The sequence below is a fragment of the Mauremys reevesii genome, linkage group 7 (genome assembly GCF_016161935.1).
Source record: "Mauremys reevesii isolate NIE-2019 linkage group 7, ASM1616193v1, whole genome shotgun sequence".
Lineage (NCBI taxonomy): Eukaryota > Metazoa > Chordata > Testudines > Geoemydidae > Mauremys > Mauremys reevesii.
In genome coordinates this window covers 72,744,945-72,768,326 of record NC_052629.1, presented here as the reverse complement: position 1 = coordinate 72,768,326, position 23,382 = coordinate 72,744,945, and the positions used below count along the sequence as shown (strand labels likewise).

The following is a 23,382-nucleotide window of genomic DNA, read 5'->3' as shown; positions in this document are numbered from 1 at the left end:
ACTGTTATAGCCAGTGTTGCAAGGTATTTACATGCAAGATACGCTAAACATTTGTATGCCCCTTCATGCTTTGACTTCTAGGCTCTAAAGTTTTACATTGTTTTGTTTTTGAATGGCGTTATGTAAAAAGAAATAAAAATAATAATTCTACATTTGTAAGTTGAACTTTCACAGTAAAGAGAATGCACTACAGTACTTGTATGAGGTGAACTTAAAAATACTATATTTTTTACAGTGTAATTATCTGTAAACAAAGTGAGCAGTGTACACTTAGTATTCTATGTTGTAATTGAAATCAATATTTGAAAATGTAGAAAAAATTAAAAAATATTTATAATACATTTAAATTGGTATTTTATTATTTAACAGTGGGATTAAAACAGCAATTAATCACGATTATGTTTTTAATCGTTTGACAGCCCTAAGAGCTAGATAAGAGACAATGGAACTCAGCAAACTATGACTTGTCATACGTGTTTTGAAACGACTTGAGGTATTCGCTTTCTATATTATTACCCCCAGAACTTGCCAAAATAGAAGTATTCTAAGTCCTGACTAAAAGTTGAACTTTTATTTTGATTATAATTCAAGTACAGTGAGCTCAGTTTGAAACAAGCTGGCTTTCTCCAAACTAAATCCAATTAAGGCATATTTAACTCTTTTCAGTTCCCCTCATTCTGAATTAACTTTGTATCTTCATCGAACAGGTTTACTGAACATTGTACTTAATGTTAATTTGTATCACAATGCTCAGATCTACTCTAAAAAATTCTTCTTAACAGAAGACTAAAGCGTTTTCAAGAGCAGGTGTCGCTTTTAAATAGGTTTCAGAGTGGTAGCTGCATTAGTCTGTATCAGCAAAAACAACGAGGAATCCTTCTGGCACCGTAGGGACTAACAAATTTATTTGGGCATAAGCTTTCATGGGCTAGAACCCACATCATCAGATGCATGAAGTGAAAAATACACTGATGCATCTGATGAAGTGGGTTCTAGTCCACAAAAGTTTATGCCCAAATAAATTTGTTAGTCCCTAAGGTGCCCCAAGGACTCCTCGTTGTTTTTACTTTTAATTAGAACGTTTATGGCTAAATTTGTTTTCAGAAACACTAAGGAAAGACAGGAATGTGGGTCCCTCTGACCCAGATGACTCACTAGAGGTCCCCTCTGACATATTATTCAAGTCTGGCTGGAATACCTATATTTTTCATTTAGAAGCTACTTGAGCTACAATAAAAATCTTAATTTAAGCATCACAAGTTCTATAGAAAATTGGAGTAAAAGTTTTTTTTTAAAAGGTTTCCTGTCATCTGATTAATTTCTTATTCTCACTGTTCAGAAAGCTAATGGACCATGATTAGGGCCCTACCAAATTCAGGGTCCATTTTGGTGAATTTCACGGTAATAGGATTTTAAAATTAGTCAATTTCAAGGTTTCAGATGTCTGAAATTTCAAGGTAACTGAAGGGTGTGTGTGTGTGTGGGGGGGTGTCACATGGGTATTGTAGGAGTGTTGTGGGATTGCCACCCTTACTTCTGCACTGCTGCTGGCAGGGGCACTGCCTTCAGAGCTGGGCAGCTGGAGAGCAGTGGCTGCTGACCAGGCCCCAACTCTAAAGCCAGCTCCACTGCCAGCAGCAGCACAGAAGTGAGGGTCACAGGGTAGAGAGGGTGGGTTTATACATCTGGGTTTTCCCAGCAGCCACAGAGCTTTCTGCAGCCGGGGGAGGTTCCAAGAGGTGGGTCTGACCTGGCTCTGGGCATAACCCCTGCAGAGGAAGAGGAGGATGTCCTGTCCCTCCCCTCCCCAGCCTGTGCTGGGACTAGCAATGGGAGCCCGGCCCACGGTAGGAGTCCCTGCATGGGGTGCCCCCAGCCCTGTCCCTCCTGTTCAACAGCCAGATTTCATGGTCTGTGATATATTTTTCTTGGCTGTGAATTTGGTAGGGCCCTAATCGTCATTGATTGGAAAGAGTAACCATTAGAATAATTTATTAAGGGATTCCTGAAGTTTAGAAACCCCCTAACTACGAGAGCTTAATAATAAAAACAGTTTGTCTCAACTCTCTACCTCTTAACAGTATATTGTCCATCCTTACTCTTTGTATCAACCACCTTTGTAGGGTGGTGACCTTTCTTCAACCACCCTTGATGTTGGTGCCACAAGATTGCTATGCAGAGCTCTTCTAAGCTCTGCCCCATTTGAAGCAATGAAAAAAGATCAATGCTTATTGAGAACTTGTTTTTTCTTGAAATTGTGACCTATTAATTAGGTTTCCAAATCACATTATAAGAATGATATCCAATAGGAACTGAACAGAGACAAGTTTCACAGCCAGTGGATGGTGATAATTTTCAATTGGTACTTATGCTGTTGGAATTCTAGCTAAGAACCTAGAGGTAAAAATCTTTGAATTCCAGTACCAATCACCCACCGGAAAGATTTGTTTTTTAAAATGAAGTGTCTCCTTAGATGATTTTTGTTATTGAATTAAGACTTCTCTACTTGTCAAAAAGTGCTGTCTTCATGGCTGAAATGTTATACAATGATGTGGCCAACTAGCAATGATTGGGCTACTAACCTGTGTTTGAAGCTGTGTAAAAAGGTATCCATGCTTAGTGAAGTTTAAACACTTCTTGTGGCTATGAAATTTTTACCAGTGGACAGTAAGGCCTAAACTGAAAGATTCAGTAACAAAACAGTCAGGTTTCCAAACCTCAAAGAAATGTGATGATATGCACAGAATAGAATTTAACCAACACAAAAAAAATTGCTGAATTGTGACCAGCATGGGTCTGGCTTGAGGAAGAATCACAAAGCAATAAGAGGAACTGTTTCCAAATACCATGTATACCATCTCCCAGGGCCGGCTTTAGGAAGTGCGGGGCCCAATTCGAACAGTTTCGACAGGGCCCCGGCAGGGATGACTATTTAAAAAAAAAAAGTTAAAAAACACGCTTCAGGTCTTCGGCAGCGGGTCCTTCACTTGCTCCAGATCTTCAGCGGCACTGAAGGACCCGCTGCCGAAGACCCAGAGCAAGCGAAGGACCCACCGCCGAAGACCCGGAGCGCCGCCAGGTGAGTAAAAATTAAAAAGGCGCCTCTAGCCAGGGAAGAGATTCTCACTGGGTGCGGGGCCCAATTCGGGGGAATTGGTGGAATTGGCCTAAAGCTGGCCCTGCCATCTCCTACATCAACTATTTAATTCTGCCAAATACAACCATGTGAATAGTGACTGCAGTATGCATTATTTGAAATAACCCAGTAACTACACTTTCTTGTAGTGCAATGTGCTCTAAATCGCCCGGCTTTTTTTGCTGAGAGACTTTACCATTCCATGAAAGGAGCTGGCACAGATGATTCTACACTTGTCAGAATTATAGTCACTCGCAGTGAGGTAAGAATCTTCCTCCTCCTTTCCAAAAAATGAGGAGGAAGCAGTTTAAAAATTTTGGTAATTTATTTGCAAGTACCTGTCTGTCAGTAACAATACAGACAATACACTATAAAAATTCCCCCAGGAGTAGAAAATTTAAAGAAACCCCTATGACAACCCAGTTCCTGTTTCTCTGCCCCACCCACACTGCCCAGCCGGGAGGCCAGACACCCACAACCCCTCTCCCCAGAGCCAGCCACTGTGCCCACCCAAGCCTCCTCCCCTCTCCTCCCAATACCACAGAGTGCATGGGATCCAGAGGGAGAAACAACCTGATGCAGGGATCTGGGCTTGCAAGGAGATTCCTATGCTCCGCTGCCTCCTTACTTCAGGGCATGCTGGGAACTGCAGCTGCTGGAAACCTCTCCCTCACCTTGTCTTCTATTTGTGAGCTGGGCTCTGCTGGGTCCAGCGACCCCTGCTGGCGGACTGCAGCCTATTTCTGTGGGGGAAAGGAAATTCTGTTCACACAACGTTCACTTCTGCAAAATTCTGCATCCCCTAGTACTTTTCCATTTATCATCAATTTACCACTTTTATGTAAGTTCTTCGAAGTTTGGTTGGAGGAAATGATTAAGCTTGCTCATTTGTTGGTGGCTGCCTCCTTCCTTCTCATGGTTTCAAATATGGACTGTTGTTAAGGAGCTTATCTCACTGTTTCTGAATTTTACGTTCGGAAGCAGAGGCTTCCCTACTTGTGGGGGTGGAGCTAGCACTCATGTGAGATGAGATGCTTTTTGATTCCTGTTATTTTTGTCTTTTGGAGAGGATTCTCCCTATCAGGAACCCCAGGCTGGCTGTTGAGATGTGGTGGGTTAACCCTGCATGTCTCATCCATTGATATGCAATGAGAGAGGAAAAGTAGAAGTATTACACTGTAAGACTCTGCTGCTTCTTGCTTTTCCTCTTGAAGTGGACTGGAGAATTTGAGGGCCTTTCAGTCTGTTTGCTCCCAGAGGCCGAAGCAGCCGCCTTCACCAATTTACAGAAGTATTGGCAATAGCAAGACTCCAAAGTGTCATCTAACCTCAGAGAGGGTCAGGAGGCTGGGTGCAGCTTTGACAGATCTTCAAAGTGTGTCATGCATAGAGAGCATCTCTTTCCTTTCTGCGTGCATTGTCTGGGCTGCTATGGGGTATAGGGAATGAATGGATGTTTTGTCTGGGTTCACTGCAAGTGGACTCTTACTCCACTACCGAATTATCCCATACTGGACACAGATTGCTTGTTGAGTGTTTTATGCTTATCTCTTTCTTTTGACACAGATTGATCTTGTACAGATCAAGCAGCTGTTCACGCAGATGTACCAGAAGACTTTGGCTACAATGATATCAAGTGACACAAGTGGTGACTACAGGAAGTTGCTGCTGGCAATCGTTGGTCAATAGAAAAGATTTACAAAGTGAAGGACGTAACGAGCTTATTAGGGAGACAAATAACTAGCCTTGCATGTAACAAAGAATGATTTTCAATATTGCATAACCAAATATGCCTTCTTAATTATGAATGATTTAAGAGTTTATTTTGCACATATGGTTGCCTTAATTTAGAGCACATTTATACTTTACTATATACAAATAAGATGTATCTACTGTCATTTACCTGAAGTGTCAGTGTCATTTCTGGCCCATAGAAAATACAGCTAAGATGCCACATTAAATTACTTCCTTCAGACAACCATAATAGTACAAATCATTTGTCTGCAAAGATTCTGCAGCCCTTGCTCAGCTGAGTAGTTCCACTGCCTTCAATGGCACTTCTTGAAAGGTCTGTAGGAATTAAACCCTTTCACTAAAACAGTCTTGGGACACTTGTCTCAACAGAATCTTTAGTACTAAATTGCTTAGCCAATTATTCAAAAGAGCAACATAGCTGATCTAAAATGTCAAAGTGGTGTTGAGGTTTCAGAGTGGTAGCCGTGTTGGTCTGTATCAGCAAAAAGAACGAGGAGTACTTGTGGCACCTTAGAGACTAAAATTTATTTGAGCATAAGCTTTCATGGACTAAAACCCCCTTCATCAGATGCATGCAGTGGAAAATACAGCAGGAAGATATATACACACAGAGGACATGAAAAAATGGGTATTGCCATACTAACTATAACAAGAGTAATCTGTTAAGGTGAGCTATTAGCAGGAGAAAAAAAACTGTTTGTAGTGATAATCAGGATGGCCCATTTCCAACAGTTGACAAGAAGGTTTGAGTAACAGTAGGGGAAAATTTGCATGGCAAAATAGGTTTTACTTTAAAGACTGAGTTGATGGGTCATTATACATTCAAGCCTAATTTAATGGTGTCCAGTTTGCAAATTAATTCCAATTCTGCAGGTTTTTGTTGGAGTATTGGAACTTTGAGGTCTGTAATCGAGTGACCAGGGAGGTTGAAGTATTCGCTGACTGGTTTTTGAATCTTATAATTCTTGATGTCTGATTTGTGTCTATTTATCCTTTTGTGTAGAGACTGTCCGGTTTCGCCAACGTACATGGCAGAGGGGCATTGCTGGCATATCACTTTGGTAGATATGCAGGTGAATGAGCCTCTGATAGGACCTAATCACATCAGCCACCCTACAATGGTGTCCCCTGAATAGATATGTGAACAGAGTTGGCAACAGGCTTTGTTGCCAGGATAGGTTCCTGGATTAGTGTTTTTGTTGTGTGGTTGCTGGGGAGTATTTGCTTCAGGTTGTGGGCCTGTCTCCCAAGATCTGTGAGTGAGGGATTGCCCTTCAAGATAGGTTGTAGATCCTTGATGATGCACTGGAGAGGTTTTAGTTGGGAGCTGAAGGTGACAGCTAGTGGCGTTCTGTTACATTTTAGTGTGACAAAGCACAGTGCATCATAACCTCCCCTACGTCTATACAAATTAAAACAAGGCTAGGAAAGGTGGACTACTTCAGTTTATTTCTGTTACAGAACCAGTTTCCATGATCATTAATACTTGGACTCAATCAGGTCATATTGTTTAAGTGTGTGCACAGCAAATATTGTAGAGTGGAAGTCATCAGAAATGGGCTAATATTGCTGGCCTGCCTGAATGAGTCATGACTTGATATTGTTTGGCCTGGAATGATAAGTGCACTCTCTAACCTAATTTTATGGTGCCAAATGAATTTATTCAGCTGAATGAGGCCAACAGTGCTCCGCACCCTTGCAGGCTTGTGATTTGCACTGATCCTGGTGGCAGGGGTTTTGTCCGATGCAGTGAGAGAAGGCTGGTGGGATTGGGGCACCTGTATAATAGGTATGCCCCAGGTGTTCCAATAAGGCCATTGTATCAGCCACTAGCCTTGCTGCCATGTTGGCATCACCACAGCAGATGCACACTCTGGAGCCCAACTGAACTGCTACTCCAAGCTGGAGAAGTCCTTGGCCCTGCCCTGGTCACCAGAGGACATTGAAGCCTGGGTCTGGCAGCTAACCATCTCCGCAGGTGACCAGTGCCAGGAAAATGGAGAGCAGCACCATGTTAGGGAGCATCCCTGAGGTCTCAGCAACAGTGACTGACAGTGCGACGATGACTGTTGCTTACTGTGGAACAATTCTCTTCCTCCTGTCATGACTGTGAAGGGCGAGCTCCAGGGCGAAGGTGGAGACCAGAAGCACAGCATGTATCAGAGAGCCAGAGACCAAGGACATGGCCATCTAGGGCTACTATATGGAGATATACCTATCTCAGAGCTGGAAGGGACCTTGAAAGGTTATCAAGTCCAGCCTTCAATAGCAGGACCAAGTACTGATTTTGCCCCAGATCTCTAAGTGGCCCCCCCTCAAGGATTGAACTCTTAACCCTTGGTTTAGGAGGCCAATGCTCAAACCACTGAGCTATCCCTCTGCCTTGATTCCAGAGATTGGCAGTGCTCTCTTGACTTATGCAAGGCCAGTTGCAGCAGGAGCGCATGTTGGATATCCAGCACAAGGAGAGCTCTAATTAAAAGAAAAATAGCCACACCTGCCTGGAGACATTCCACTAGAGAGCTGTTTAAGTGAGACATTTTCATAGCTCAATATACAACAGTGACTTTTACAGAGAAGCCTTGAAATGGACTTTTGTTAATGAAAATTATTCATTTATATTAACACTTTTGGATGATGGGGTTACATACACACACTAGAATTTGCATCAGCAACCTTTCAGAAGGGGTGTGCTGAGTCTTCATTTATTCACTCTAATTTAAGGTTTCACCTGTCAGTAATACAGTTTAATGTTTTTATAAGGTCTCTTTCTATAAGTTTATAATATATAACTAAACAAAACTTTTAAAATCAGCTCATGTGCCATAGGTTGCCTACCCCTGACTTACAGTATAGCATAAATAAGCATTCAGTTTCCAGTTCAGATCACTAGGTGACCGCAAGTCTTTTCATAGATCTGAAAAAACAACTGCTTGGAAGTCTGCCATTAGATGGTGGCCCATTACCATAACACCTTTTGGACCTTATTCTCAGTTACACTAAATCCCCCTTACAGTACTCATAATGGGCAACAACAGTCTCTGAGAATACAACCCATCCCCAGCCAGTGTAAAAGTGGCACGAGGACTCTGCACTGCCCCAATGTAGAAGGATTGGACATGTGGCTAGAGCATACTACACTACAGCTATTGTTAATTTCCCAGGCCCATAAAACAGCAAAGTGTAAGGTAGAGCAGCCCTGAGACTGCTCTACCTTACACTGGGGTCCAGGTAGGTCCCTATAGAGCCAAGTATAGGCTGTAGCACAGGAATGGAACAACCAGTGGATACTGCAAGCAGTAAGCTAAAGGAGATGAGACCTTACATTACAGTGGTGAGGGCTATTGGATAGAGCACTAGACTGGGCATAGAAACCTGAGTTCAATTACTGGCTCTGCCACAGGCCTGCTGGGTGACCTTGGGCAAGTCACTTTCCTGTCTGTGAAACCATGGATACTTAGCATCTTTGTAAAGGGCTTTGAGATTTACTGATGAAAGGGACCGTCTGAGAGCTAGAGATTATTATTAATAACCAGCAACTAGGACAAATCCAACTAGCAATATTTGATGAATCAGTGACCAGACAGCTCAGCAAATTTAAGGCACTGCTATGCTTCTTACAGAACAGCATTTAACAATTTTGGCCCTAGCCATTTTAGCTGGTCCTAGGCTAACGAGATGTAATATTTAATGCAGTAAGCAACGGAGGTCTATTGATTTTCTGTTCATAGTTACAACTGTCAAAACAAATTGGTAACTTTTTAAAAACTGAGCGAGATCTTCAGAACTCATCTCATATCCAGTGAGCGAGTTTCTCCGCAGTAACCATTGGAGGTCAGGACACAACACTAGTAAAGGCAGCACTGGCAGACCATCGTCTAGGTTAAATTTTTATGCCTAGGCCCCTACCAAATTCACGGCCATGAAAAATGTGTCACAGACCATGAAATCTGGTGTCCCTCCCCCCATGAAATCTGGTATTGTGTGTGCTTTTACCCTATACTATACAGATTTCATGGCAGGACACCAGCGTTTGTCAAATTGGGGGTCTTGAGCCAAAAGGGAGTTGGGGGGGGTGTCACAAGGTTATTTTAGAGGGGTCATGGTATTGCCACTCTTACTTCTGCTCTGCCTTCAGAGCTTGGCGGCACAGGGGCTGTTGGCCAGGCGCCCAACGCTGAAGGCAGCGTCCTGCCAGCAGCAGCACAGAAGTACGGGTGGCAATACCATACCATGCCATGCCATCCTTACTTGTGCACTGCTGCTGGTGGCGGCAGTTCTGCCTTCAGAGCTGGGCTCCCATCCAGCAACTATCGCTCTCTAGCTGCCCAGCTCTGAAGACAGCACCACTGCCAGCAGCACCACAGAAGTAAGGGTAGCAGTACTGCAATCCCTCCTATAATAACTTTGTGACCCCCCCCACCCAACTCCTTTTTGAATCAGGATCCCTACAATTACATCATGAAATTTATGATTTTTAAAATCCTATGACCATGAAATTGATAGGTCCCTATTTATACATTTATGATACTGGTGCAAATTTTGCTCTGTCCCAGTGTCATATACCAGAGACTACATAGCCCATGAATTATGTCTGATAACACTTACCTTTGTTTGTCACTTGGTCTTCTGTGTTCAGATTGATCACTATTTCCAATTACTTTGCATCTAAAATAAAGTAAAACCGGAATAGGTTTACAGTTCAGAATATACTACATAGTCTTTTTTAGTAGATTTTCTCATTTAACCTTCAACCAAAACAAGATTCAACCTGATCATATTATCAGCTATTGACTCTCAAATAAGCCACCTTACTTGACATCACAAATGGTCATTCACAACCATTGAGCAAATACAAAAGGCATCAATAATGAACAGCTTTAAAAAAAATAAACTTGAGTGAACCCTAATATTGACCTTCCTTGTAGGTTTGTACAAATCATCATTGGATGTCAAATTTAATGTCGAGAAAAATTCTGAAGGCTTATTTGCAACAACTCACTAAACAAAAATTAGCAAAATAAATGGAAGCAGAAATTCAAGATGACAATTTAAGCTTCAATTATATTGCTTTAAAGCCGAACTAAGTGACCATTTACACTATACCAGTGATGAGCTGCCAAATTTTTAACAACAGGTTCCCTCCTCCCTCCAAAATTTTAACAACGGGTTCCCTCCCCCCCCTCCGTGGGGGGGGGGTCGTGCCCCATCCAACCCCTCATGTTCCTTAACACACACACACCGAGACCCCTGACCCATCCCCCCCCTTCCCTGTCCCCTGACTGCCCCTTGCCGCCCCACCCAACCCCTCCTCTCATTCTCAATGGCCCCCCAGAACCCCTACCCCATACAACTACCCCTTCTCTCTCGGTCCCTGAGTGCCCCCACCACCTCATCCAACCCTGCTCTTTCCTGACTGCTCCCCGGGACCCTTGCCCCCATTCAATCCCCCTGTTCCCTGCCCTCTGACTGCCCTGACCCCTATCCACCCCCCCACAACCCACCCCCTCCCTGCCCCCTTACCACACTGCCTGGGGCCCGACTCCCCGGGCTGGCACCGGGGCCTGGCCGCTGGAGGGAGCCGCGGTCTGGGACCAGGAGCTGCTGAGCCAGCCGCACCTCCCCTCCCCCTAGGCACCCCAGCTTACCTGCTGGCTGCCTCCATGCTGCTTGTTCAGGCTTCCCGCGAACATCTGATTCGCGGGAAGCAGGGGAGGGGGAGGAGAAGGGGGCGGAGCAGGAGAGGAGTGGGCGGGAACTTTTGTTAAATTTAGCAGCCCTTAACAACCGGTTCGTGCGAACCCGTGCGAACCCGCTGCAGCTCACCCCTGCACTATGCCCATTTTTCTGCCAATTTAAAATGATTTAGAAAAATACTGTTCAAAATAATAAAACAAAAACACGATGTTAGAAGCAGCAGCCCATGCACAAAATTTATTGTGTGCTACTGTTTATAAAATACTTGAATAGTTCAGAACATGCATAAAATTTTCAACTTAGACAGGGGTTTCTACAGATTGTACTTTATGGCAAACAAAAAGGGAGATGAACTCTAGTGACTTAAGTTTCAAGTTGTGTTCCAGGGGATAAGAAAGGTAGGTAGCAAATGTCAAAATATATAACAAAGTACAGAGGCAAACAGTACAGTTCATTATTTGTGAACAAATCAGCATATGGTTTCAATTTTTAGTTTAACCAAGCAGTCCTGTAGCTAAAAAAACATGCAGTCTCGATTTTACACTTTCACTAATGCCTTAACAACTGAACAGAACAATTGTTTATGTGCTGAATAAATATTTCAATAACATTTTCAGTTTCCTTTACAGAATTAAGAAAAATAATAAAAAGCTTGCAGCTATTCAGCCTGCCCAGTGATTATTAGCTATTTAAGCAACTTTAATACTCACAATAAAGTAAAACTACCCATAACATCTATATAACCTATAGATGTTGTTCCTGTACATCAGAGGTCTATATATTAAATATTTGCAAAATGAAAACATGCATACACAAAATACGCCAAGCTTTACAGACTTGATATGAATCAAAATGTACTTTAACATAATGTACAAAGTTAAATTAAAAGTACCTTAAAATTAACAATTGCATTGTTTTTCAGACTTCTAAAATTAATATATATATATATATATTTTAAATTCAAGGTATGGGGAGAGTCTCAAAAGCTGGGCATAAAAGTTTCTACATTAAATATTTAAAAATCTGTGTTCAAGTAATAAACATTCCTACATAGAAATCTTCTGATAAGCTTTAACTAAAAAATACAGTGAATATAATACAGAATTAGCAACATCTAAGGAGTACACCTGAGGTCAGCATTTTACAGAATGACCAACTGAGATTTTTGGCATTTTTTCCATTTATTTAACACACAGTTTTTGCAGCCTCAGATTTTTTTAAGACTATTCTAATCTATGTTTTTAAAGACACTTCATGAAACCAATGTCCATTAATAAATAGTAGCTCTTATTTGAAAGTCTGATTGAAAAAAAAACAAAACAAAAAAACTAGCTCTGCTGAAAAGAAAATCCCATTTTGTAAACTTAAAGTGTTGACTATGATAAGCATAAAATGCTAGTCTAGATGTGCTTTACTGATAACAGCCCAACCATTTCCCCATAGCTCTCCTCAGTATTCAGCCAGCAATGTTGGAATTTCTGTAAATATATGAAGCATGCTCACAGATGTTCCGTCATCACTTATAGAGAGGGGCTGTTGCCTCAAAAGCATGATGGTTTGTCTTCAGTGGGATCAAGTTATGTTTTCCACATCATATTAAGAATCCAGTTTGACTGATCCCCTAGCTATTTCATCTGTTGTCATGTCAAAAAGCAGTACTCTAGGAATTCTCAGGCAAGACATATGAGTAAACCAGAAGTTGGTGTGGTCACTGTACGTTGTTGTTGCCAGTTCCATTGTTTCCATTGGCATTTGTTGTGTTTACAGAATTAATACCATCTTGCTGAAGAGCATCTTTTCTTGGTGGCATTCTCTCATTGATTCTATCCAAACCTTTTGCTTCTTCAAAACTGCAGATTTTATGTTGCGGAGAAAATCCTCGTATTGCTTAACAAAATGCAAATTTCATAGGTCAGTAACAGAAAAATAAGTTGGAAGTATATACTTTTTCTAATAAAATGATTTTAAAAGACAGCTAAGAAATTATCCAAAGGAACTTTTATGGCTCTACAACTGAATTAGTAAAAGCTTATCTAATGTGCTTTCCTGGAATGTTCAATGGCAATCATGATTTCAACCGACAATCAAAATAATATATGGCAAATATTTTTCAGGTAAGAATCAAGGTGGCTTAAACCTACTTTGCTGCTGAGCACTCCTTGTGTGATCAGTGCTAACAACTGCTTTGCTGCTGTGTGTATCAGGCTCATCTTAACATTCCAATCACTTCAATGGAATGCCAATAAGCAGATAAGCAAGTGCAGTGTAGGCAAAGCAGCACAAGTGTTTAAAAAAAAAAAAAGCCTTCAGATTTTGCATACAAATCAACATCCTGATCCTGCAGTTTTCATGCAGGCAAAACTGCAGAATATGGCTCTAACTCTGTTCTAATCATGTGGATGGTTGAAATGGACAACGACCACAGTCTTAGAAGTCATCAGTTGGGCATTGCTTTAAACAGGAAACTAGACTCTTCTACACATCATTTTAATTGAAACAGGAAATGCCTTCTTACTCAGCTGCATTTAGATGTAAAAATGGCTGACCATATGAAAAGCTTGAAGTCTTAGGAACAAAATTTTCTCTTATGTGTGCGCGCAGTATCCACTGATTACAGTGGAACAGAATTTGGCTCTTGGTAACATTTTTGGATATCTGATTTCCATAATATAAACAAAGTAGTCATTAAATGGTGTTTTGTGACCAAATTTGAAACATACTAAGGAGGGTCAGACCCAAGTGCTATGCTGTTTGTCATTCACTTCATTTAACATTGTGATATAGGAAATCAAAATGTGTATGTAAAAGGCTTTTATTTACATACACTAAAATTGTATGGAGTTGTAACATTAACAAAGGGTGCCTGTACAGCAGCATATTTGGTACAGCAGCACTGGCAACCCCTGTATTTTGCTATGCCTTTCATTGTCAGGTGTGTGTACACACTATAAACAAATTTGGTCAGCAAACTACCCTCAAAATCACATAGTAAAAATAGGAACACTGTAATGATAGGTCTTGCACTACCAGATGTGTTATGGAAAGTGATGAAAAGATTAGGTTTCAAGCCACTAAAAATAAGCTTTATCAAAAGAAACATGCATAAATAACCCCCACTCCCAACTCAAAACATATTTGCAGAAAAAAAATTCAACACTACCACTTTTTAAAGTCATCAAGACACAAACCACATATCACAACATGCTTTACACGAATAAAAAGCAAAAAACTATTGCACATTTTGTAAAGAAACTGGGGAAAAAACAAAATGATTTCTCTGAAACATTATTAAAGGAAGTTATCCTAAGGCAAGAAATGAATGTTACATGTAAAAAGGATGAATCAATACAGTTGATTCATCTCTGGTTGTGCAAGTTGAATGTAAGACACATACACACAGAATACTTTTGAATTCCCGCCCAGACACCACAGATCTCTGCCACTGGCAAAGACTCTGATCATACCTTTTTCAGCCTCAATTGCCTCTACCGTGGCTGTACAGAAGTGAGCAGATGCATGCAAAATGAATGAGAAAGATGAAGAGTGTAATATCGCATAGCAGAAAAGGCAATGATCAATTTAATATATCACCCTAGCCCAGATCTGATTGCAAATATTTTACAGTGCAGGTTAAGACTTGTTTTTAAAACTGAGGTGAAGTGACTCCTATATCTCAAGTGACAGTTTATCAAATGCAACACTCATATAATGCAACTTAATCTACCTAATCGTATATAACTGGTTGATTATTTCTTTATGTAAAATTAACATATAACCCTAAATACTGTAAAGGTTAGGGGCATATTTTGGTTTCAACTAGGTTCTACAAACTCTTTGAAGGTCCATAGCACTTTACTGGACTTTATATTAGCAACAAAGATGTTATAAAGGAGAAAAGTTAAGACTATCAGTGTTTTATTAGTAAGACAAAATACTAATTTAGTACAAGTGGATGTTATCTTTTTATTTAATGTTTGACAATGGTCCTTGCACACAACTTTTGCACTCAGAAGCTGAACTCAGTACTTGAATTTTAGCATTGAATTCTGAGCAAAAAAGCGATATTGTGATTCAAATTGAATTCATGAAACGAAATTCAGATATTAGAGCATATGAACAAAATCTAAGAGGTCACATTTACAAACTGCCAAACAGCAACTCACGTTTAGGGAAGTAAACCAAGATCTTTATAGTTGGAGGAGCTTTGGACACAAACGCTCAAATACTTAGGTGGATGGATGAATTTACAATGTCAACATTTCAAAGATCTATGCTATGTTTACACTAGCACTTTTGTCGGTAAAGGGTATGAAAAAACCACCTCCCTGATCGACATGAGTTTCACCAACAGAAGTGCTGGTGTGGACAGTGCTATGTTGGCAGGAGATGCTCTCCCGCCAACACAGCTACTTGTTGTAGGGGTGGTTTAATTATGCCAATAGGAGAGCTCTCTCCCATCAGCATAGAGCAACTACATAGGAGGCCATACAGCGGCACAGCTAGGTCCGCAGTGTAGACATAGCCCTGATTGACCCGTTAGTGTTTCTAAAGTTAAGTAGCTGTGTAAACAGCTGTAACTTTTTATATTTAAGGATTCTCCAAGTTCATATTTTATACAAAATATGACTATACAACCTACAAAGTTGTCTGTCCTAATGCAAAATTATTAGGTCTAATAAGACTACCAAGACCTTAGCAATCTTTTTTTAGTACAGCCTTGCTGTATAAACCACTTATTACTAAATCTTTAGAGTGAAAAACTGAGTAAATTTCACTAATGATCATAAGTAATTCTGTGCATCTCCCTTCCATCAATCCTACCTCCAAAACAGTCATTTAGAATCATAGAATTATAGAACTGGAAAGGACCTCGCGAGTTCATCTAGTCCAGTCCCCTGCACTCAAGGCAGGACTAAGTATTATCTAGACCATCCCTGACAAGTGTTTGTCCAACCTGCTCTTAAAAATCCCCAATGATGGAGACCCCACAATCTCCCTAGGCAATTTATTCTAGTCTTAACCACCCTGACAGTTAGGAAGTTTTTCCTAATGTCCAACCTAAATCGCCCTTGCTGCAATTTAAGCTCATTGCTTCTTGTCCTTTCCTCAGGAGGTTAAAAAAAAACATTTTTGCTCCCTCCTCCTTGTAACAACCTTTTATGTACTTGAGAACTCTTATGTCCCCTCTCAGTCTTCTCTTCTCCAGACTAAACAAACCCACTTTTTTCAATCTTTCCTCAGAGGTCATGTTTTCTAGACCTTTAATAATTTTTATTGCTCTTCTCTGGACTTTCTCCAATTTGTCTACATTTTTCCTGAAATGTGGCACCCGGAAGTTTAAGACGTTTCTCCATTCAACAGATGGTTTACACAGTGCTAACAACTTGTTTGCTAAACTGATTCTTAACAAAAAAGGAATTGGAATGGAATAGGTATTAAAGTAAATCTTGGGGAAGCAAGACAGAAATGATTAATTTATGATTCGAGCAGAACAGATTTTCAGAATTCTTTAAATTAGTGAAGTATAATTTGAATAAGAAAGTAAATAGAAAACAAATATATACATTACCTACATTATGATTTAAAATCACAGTGTTGTACAAATTACAATTTCTACAGTGTTGCTTTGGAAAACGTGTCTTATAAAACAGTCATCTGTATTAATATCTGTATGCATAATACAGTACTTTTACAACCTTTATATTTAGAATTACAAAAAGCTTCCTGTCCTCAAATGCAAAGAGAAAAGATCTCAGAATTAGATCAAATCCCCATGTGTGTGAATGGTTATCTTCCATGTTTATGATAAAAAAAAATATGTTCCCAAACAGCAAAAATTAAATTATTTTCAGGAATATCTTAAAAGCTAACCAAACATAAAAGTCCTTATCTTTTTATTCTGCCAGTTTGCCACATAAATACACCACTAAACCTCTCTTCATCATTCTTGTTACCCATGAGGCCTTTGTTTTCAATCTTTTTCTTAAAAGATCATGGATACTGCTTCGCCTCTGTAAATTATGTAGTTTTCTCATATGTACAGATTTCAAAACCTATTACCTAATTAATTCTACTTCCCCATTATTCCAGAGATATCTCAGGATATATATAATTGATTTGAAATAAGAAAGGCAGTTTGTTACACTGAGCATAAAGGAACAAACTGATAGAAAAAATATAATTGCTTTTAAAATACAAACACAATAAAAACAAATGATAACATTTTTACTCAGATTATCTAAGGGTATATCTATACTACCCACCGGATCGGCGGGCAGCAATCGATCCGGCGGGGATCAATTTATCACGTTTAGACACCATAAAGCGACCCCCGAGCGCTCTCCCATCGACTCCTGTACTCCACCAGGCTGAGAAGCGCAGGCGGAGTCGACAGGGGCGTGTCAGCAGACGACTCACTGCAGTGAAGATACTGCATTGAGTCGATCTAAGTATGTTGACTTCAGCTACATTATTCATATAGCTGAAGTTGCATAACTTAGATCGATTTCCCCTCCCCAGTGTAGACCAGGGCTAAGTTACAAGTGAAATCCTTAATAAACCCTGATACACCTAGCAACAGAACCACAGCATATTAATAGGTCCAACTCTGAAATCCTTACTGAAGCAAAATTCTCAGTTAGCTTCACTGGGGATTCTAAGTGGGGACATTCAAGGACAGGTGGCATTATATTTTATATCTTCTGCAGTTCTAAGATTCTCCTCTTGATAAAAAGTCAGCGCTGATGCAACACCTAGGCCAATAAAAAAGTATCTTCCCATTCCTCTAAGTAATGATCAGAGTGGTATCCAAGGGCTAAGATCACCAAAGTACTTGATCAGTCCAACTGATTTCACTGGGACTACTCACAAGCTAAAAGTTAGGCATGTGCTTAAGTTTCTTGCTGAATCAGGACCTCAGTTAATCAGCATGCTAACTCCCATTCAAATTTGTGCTGTTAAGCAATTAAAAAATTAATCGCGATTAATCGCGGTATTAAACAATAATAGAATACCATTTATTTAAATACTTTTGGATGTTTTCTACATTTTCAAATACACCTCTACCCCGATATAACGCTGTCCTTGGGAGCCAAAAAAATCTTACTGCGTTATATCGAACTTGCTTTGATCCGCCAGAGTGCGCAGGCCTGTCCCCCCCGGCTCCCGGAGCACTGCTTATATCCGAATCTGTGTTATATTGGGTCGTGTTATATTGGGGTAGAGGTGTATAATGATTTCAATTACAACACAGAATACAAAGTGTACACTGCTTGCTTTATATTTATTACAAACATTTGCACTGTAAAAAAGAAATTTCAATTCACCTCATTGAAGTACTGCAGTGCAATGTCTTTATCATGAAAGTTGAACTTACAAATGTAGAATTATGTAAAAAAGAATAACTGCACTTAACAATAAAGTAAAACTTTAGAGCCTACCAGTCCACTCAGGCCTACTTCTTGTTCAGCCAATTACTCAGACAAACAAGCATTCAGTGTTGGGGGAGGACAGGGGCGGGGGGAAGTGAGCAATAACTTGTGCAGGAGGAGAATGAGGGAGGTGTCTTGCTGCTGCTTCTGGAAGGGTGGTTTCTGGTACTGGACTCGCCTCCTTTTACTGAGCTAGGTGGGCTCCCTTCAGGGAAGGTGGATTTTACCTCAGGGACTCATACTGCAGGGGAGGAGAAGCTGGTGCAGGGAGGCTGAGCTCGCCAGGGGAGTACCCTTGGAATGAGCGGCCAGCTTGCGGCAAATGGGCACGACGCAGGGGGGTTGGTCCCCGAAGTGAGGGGCCAGCCGGGAACAACAGGGCTCGGGCTGGCTAGGGTGACGATGTGTCCTGTTTTGGCCAGGACAGTCCCTTTTTTCAGCTCTGTCCCTACTTCTTCGCCAAAACTGGGTATTTGTCCCAGCTGCAAGGCAGAGTAGAGAGAGGTGGCTGCTGCCTGGGGATCAGCTGAAGGCAGCAGAGCCCCCCAGCAGGAAATTGGGAGAAATTTGCTGCTGGCAGGCAGTGTTGGCTTCAGAGCTGACCCCTGGGTGGTGCAGAGCTCGGGGGGTTAGGGGGGAAATCAGCTTCAACCGGTGGAGGCGCGGAGCTGGGGGTGAGGGGGTGTCAGCCTCAGCCGGGGGAGGCGCAGAGCTCAGGAGGGAGATTAGTCTCAGCGAGGGGAGGCACAGAGGTCGGGGTGGGACAGGGAAAATCAGCCTCCACTGAGGGAGGCATGGGGCTTGGGGTTGGTAGGGTCAGCCTCAGCCCCGAGTGGAATGGGGCTTTGGGGTGAGAGGGTCAGCCCAAGCCTCAGATAGCATGTGGCTCACAGGAGGAGGAGTCAGCCTCAGCTGTGGATGGCACTGGGGTGGGGGGTCTGCCCCTGAGCTCAGGGTGGGGGTCAGTCCCAGCCTTGGGCAGCACAGGGGAGGTGGGAGGGGGGGAGGTCAGCCCCAGCTGTGGGTGGCATAGGGCTGGGAGGGGGGAGACCCCACCGTGGGCAGTGCAGAGCTCAGCAGGACAGCCCCAGCTGCAGGTGGCACAGAGTGGGTGGGGGGAGTTAGCCCCAGCCCCGGGAGGCATGGGGAGGGTGGTTCCAGTGAGCCCTGTGTGTGCATGTGTGCGTGGGTGTGTGGGAGCACTCCAGTGAGCCCCTGACCATCCTGTTTTTACTTTAAAAACGCAGGGATGAGAACTACTTTACTTTCTGTAGCCTCTTCTCTTCCCACCCTCTGGTGGTGGCTTGTGTTACTGCGCCTGACCAAACAGGTTTCTCAGAGCAGCTCATGCTGCCCTCCCGCCCAGAGGGTTTGCGATTAACATGTGTTAAAAATATGAACGTGTTAATTGTGCTGTGTGTTAATCACAGGTGTTAACAGCAGTTAATTGACAGCCCTAATTCAAATAAATGGTGACAACTTCATTGCGCTGAATAAATGGCACTAGAAAAGTTATATCTTACAGCATCATTAAAGTAATGAAGCACAAGTGAAATAAAGTTGCCTGAATTTGCTCATGTAAGCATTATACTATTAAATGCTTAACTCTACATCAAATAAAAATTGTTACGAACAGACAAAGGCAATATTGCCCAAAATACCTTCCCTTTTAAAAATGTATCTCAGTACCAACAACCTTGAATTCCTCTCAATCCCTCCTCCAGAAATGAATCCAGGTGTTTCTCAAGTGGTTAATATGCTCACTTCCTTTTGTGTGATATAATTATGCTGGTATTCCCCATTTACTCTAACTTTCAGGATGTTTCCTCTGCTCTTATCAGCAATAAATATATGTCTATTGATTATAACCCTTTACATGATGCTTAGAATTTATGTTGTTACACCGTGGTCTCTTTTATTTTGCAAAGAGAATCAGTTTATTTAACCCCTCCTCACAAATTAGATACTTTAGACTGGGTATCATTTTAGGTGCCCTATGCTGCATTCTATCCCAGACAATCAGCTCTTCGCCCAGGGGCCAACCCTGAACAAATTATTTCAGGTATGGCTGTACATTGACAGGGTACTAATATCATCTGTTTTTTTGTTTTTGTTTTTTAACATCATAGTCTCTTCTAATAACTTAGTACAGAGTTTATTGTCCCTTTAAGGACTGTTGTGCCCACTTTTTGTTTGATCTCAAAATGAAACAGTTCTGATTGTAGGTATTTCTTGCCAAAAATCTGAAGTTGGTCCAAATTACATTTCTCAAGCTCCAATTAAAAATGTTTAATTTGGTTTATTTATATCTGTATTTGTACTTAAAGTAAATATTAATTTTACAAATATATCTGGATAGACTATCTATTCTCTTAAAAAAAGTTTCGGCCAAAATCACTTCAACCACATACAACCCCACTAAAATAAAAACTACACAATGGAAGCAGATTGAGCCTTGACAATGCATACAGATGCAAACAAATGATTTTTCCAATTATCAACACAAGAGAACTTCGCTAATTAGCATTAGCGACTGGGAAACCCATTGATCATTACTGAATTTTGTGAACTAGCAAGGGAACAAAAACAATAGAAAAGCAAGGATTATACATCACAAAACAGGCTTTGTTAATTTATTTTCTAAAATGTAGTTTAGCTGTAATTATTTATGACATTTCATACTATACTGGTAAATATACAGTAGTTTTTAAAAATAATGAAATCTTTTCAGTGTGAAACCTCATTATAGCATTGGCTAATAAATATTTGCCAAGAAGTGCAGAGTTGACCAATTTTGCGATGATTTAACGAAGTGTATATTAGTGAGGTTGTATTATAGTTGTATTACTTGAGAACTTTTCCTTTTTTAGTTTGGAAACTGTGTTGTATTTATATTTAAAATCTTTAATAGGTTCTGTTTAAAAGATGCATACATAGTTAGTACAAGAGAAAAATCTAAATAAATTGGTGCATGTTGATCAGTAAGAACTAAATTATATTTTAAGAAAAGTTAACAATTGGATTATTTTGAAACAGTGAAACAAGAATGAAATAGCTAATGTATTGATTCAGTGTATCAAGGAATACCGCAATAAAGCATTCTGGAGTCAGTGGAAAAAACACCCCCTCCCCCCAACTCCCCCCCCCCCCCCTTTTTCATACTTTACAAATGTCCAGCTGTCTCCTCTAGTGGTAATATGTTGCATGTGTTATGTTAACAAAACATGTTTTTCTAGTCAGTTTGATCCTCTGGTGTTTTATAATGCAATACGAAGAAAAACTGGGAAATGAGGGAGAGGAAATTAGAGCACAGACAATAAAAAAAAACCAAACCAACAAAAATACAAACTGAAACGACAATGTATTCTTCTGGAATGCTCTGGATGGACTGAGGAACAGACACCATTAATTATTGACAACATTCACAAAACAATCACATACATAAATAGAACATAGAAACTTAACTTGTAGACATCATGAACCCATCAAAAAGTTTTTAAAAATGTGACTTTTATATTTCAAAACTATTAAAGAAGAGCTCTGATAAATTAATTGAAAGTTCAGTAAAAGGTTTTAAAAAACCTGATTTGAAATTTCTGAATTTTTCTTTATAAGTATTTAAATTTCAAAATGACAAAAAACAGCTACTCTTGGAAAACAGATTGTGTAAAAATGTGTTTCTGTTCATATATTAAAATATTTCAATACTGCTAGAAATCAGTGCTCGGATAGTGTTTGGTACTATACAAATGCCCAAGACAGAAAGTTGGAATGCATTCAAGTAATTTATGCTTAAGAGTGCTGCACGTGTGAAGTCCAGTTTCCAACCTGATATTTTAATTATCCACCACAATTAACATAAATTTGGACTTCATTCTTTTGACACATTTTGTAAGAGTTTCATAACATTTCTCTTATGCCTAGTTAATCTGTTATGGTCTTCTGAAAAGTTGATTCCATGTTTAAACAAACAAACAAACAAAAATCAACTTTTACACAAATATTCAATGAACCAGATTACAGGTATATTTTGTGTAGAGTTCTTTTTATTTTCATGCAAAAATATATGCACACTTAATAAACACCCTTTGATTTTGACTTATTTACAAGATTTATATTCAATCCCTTTATTCTCAACTGATTTTATAACAATTACTGAATATTTTCAATTACATTAATCTTCAAAATGCACAGACAATGTGCAGCAGCAAATGCAGCAAGCCTCAAAAACAAGGTGCTACACCGTTGCTTCTACATCAAGAGACAGACAAGTATCTGGGAAAGTGGTTTAATTTTAACACTTATACAGACATACAGCTATACCTAGAAAGAGACAGACAGATCTAAGAAAGCAGCTACATCTGCAGAGGAAGGAAACAGCATGTTACAAGGACAATTCAGGGAAGTCAATTATACATAGAACATTTGACAAACAACATAGAGAACAAACTTTGGCATTAATTACCAGGGTACAAAACGCAGCACATTTCAATCTGTCAATGAAGTGAAAAATGAAGCTCAGCAGCCTGCATCTGTTTGTTAATACTAGCATCAAGAGTATTTGACATTTACCAATTAAAACTAGTAACATATCTGTAATAAAACTGTTTAAATGAAAAGTGGGCAAGTAAAAATGAAGAATTACATTGCACTTCTGTAATGAAATGACCAAATAACTCTAAATTCCATTATCAGCTCTATACAGTCACCCCACATCTGAGACACTTGTGCCACCTGAAAATTTTTAAATTAAGGAAGCTCAGACTGACAATATTGATCTAACACTACTAAATATTTGCTTTTATTTTATACCCTGGTTAGGTATCCATTTCACATTGCCCGATTAACATATAACACTATGCTTATCTCAGCCGCTAAGACAAGAACTGAAAAGCATTAGAAATTCCCTGCATGCATTATGTGTAGTGTTAGCAAAAGAGTGAGATGTGGCCCAGTCCATCTGAGGCACAGCAAGTTGCATAACATCATTACCACTTTGCAGAGTCTGTCGTCCTCCGGCCAACACTCCACTAGGTAACATTCCAGTGGGAGTCAAACCCTTGAGTGTCAGCACACTTTCACTCTCCTCCCTATGGTGGAAGAAAAGCAATGACTTTTTTTTTAAAACTATAAAGCCACTTAAATAAGAATTTAAATAAAATAAGGAAACATATTTTTGCTATATTTTATCCATGTCAAGATTTAACACAGCTCCAACTTCAAAGGATTAACTATGGGCAAACTTTCCAACCTAGGGAAGAAATTTTCTGCTAGATACTAGTCTTTTCCTCTGTCTAGAACTTAATACATATGCAAAATAATTATGGGTCAGACTGCTTTCCCCTTTTTTACATGAGTGGTCTT

The 23,382-nt window shown here is 40.2% G+C and overlaps 2 protein-coding genes across 14 annotated transcripts in view; one reads left to right on the top strand and one right to left on the bottom strand.

The window, feature by feature from the left end:
* The window catches only part of ANXA7 (annexin A7), a 53,892-nt gene extending 48,778 nt beyond the window's left edge, over nucleotides 1–5,114 (top strand). For both annotated transcript variants that reach the window (XM_039480697.1, XM_039480698.1), the window contains 2 exons: nucleotides 3,286–3,398; nucleotides 4,703–5,114. In XM_039480697.1, coding sequence (XP_039336631.1) covers nucleotides 3,286–3,398; nucleotides 4,703–4,825 — 236 coding nt within the window. In that variant the 3' untranslated portion in view covers nucleotides 4,826–5,114. The remainder of the gene's footprint in view (nucleotides 1–3,285; nucleotides 3,399–4,702) is intronic.
* Nucleotides 5,115–9,533: 4,419 nt separating this feature from the next.
* PPP3CB (protein phosphatase 3 catalytic subunit beta) overlaps nucleotides 9,534–23,382 on the bottom strand; it is an 82,323-nt gene continuing 68,474 nt past the window's right edge. For 7 of the 12 annotated variants that reach the window (XM_039480682.1, XM_039480683.1, XM_039480687.1 and 4 more), the window contains 3 exons: nucleotides 23,011–23,108; nucleotides 14,053–14,082; nucleotides 10,817–12,475 (listed from right to left, as the gene is read on the bottom strand). In XM_039480682.1, the coding sequence (XP_039336616.1) occupies nucleotides 12,297–12,475; nucleotides 14,053–14,082; nucleotides 23,011–23,108 (307 nt within the window). In that variant the 3' untranslated portion in view covers nucleotides 10,817–12,296. Of the gene's footprint in view, nucleotides 9,560–10,816; nucleotides 12,476–14,052; nucleotides 14,083–21,360; nucleotides 23,109–23,382 lie in introns of those variants that run through there. The other 5 variants (XM_039480685.1, XM_039480690.1, XM_039480691.1 and 2 more) reach the window with 3 other exon arrangements.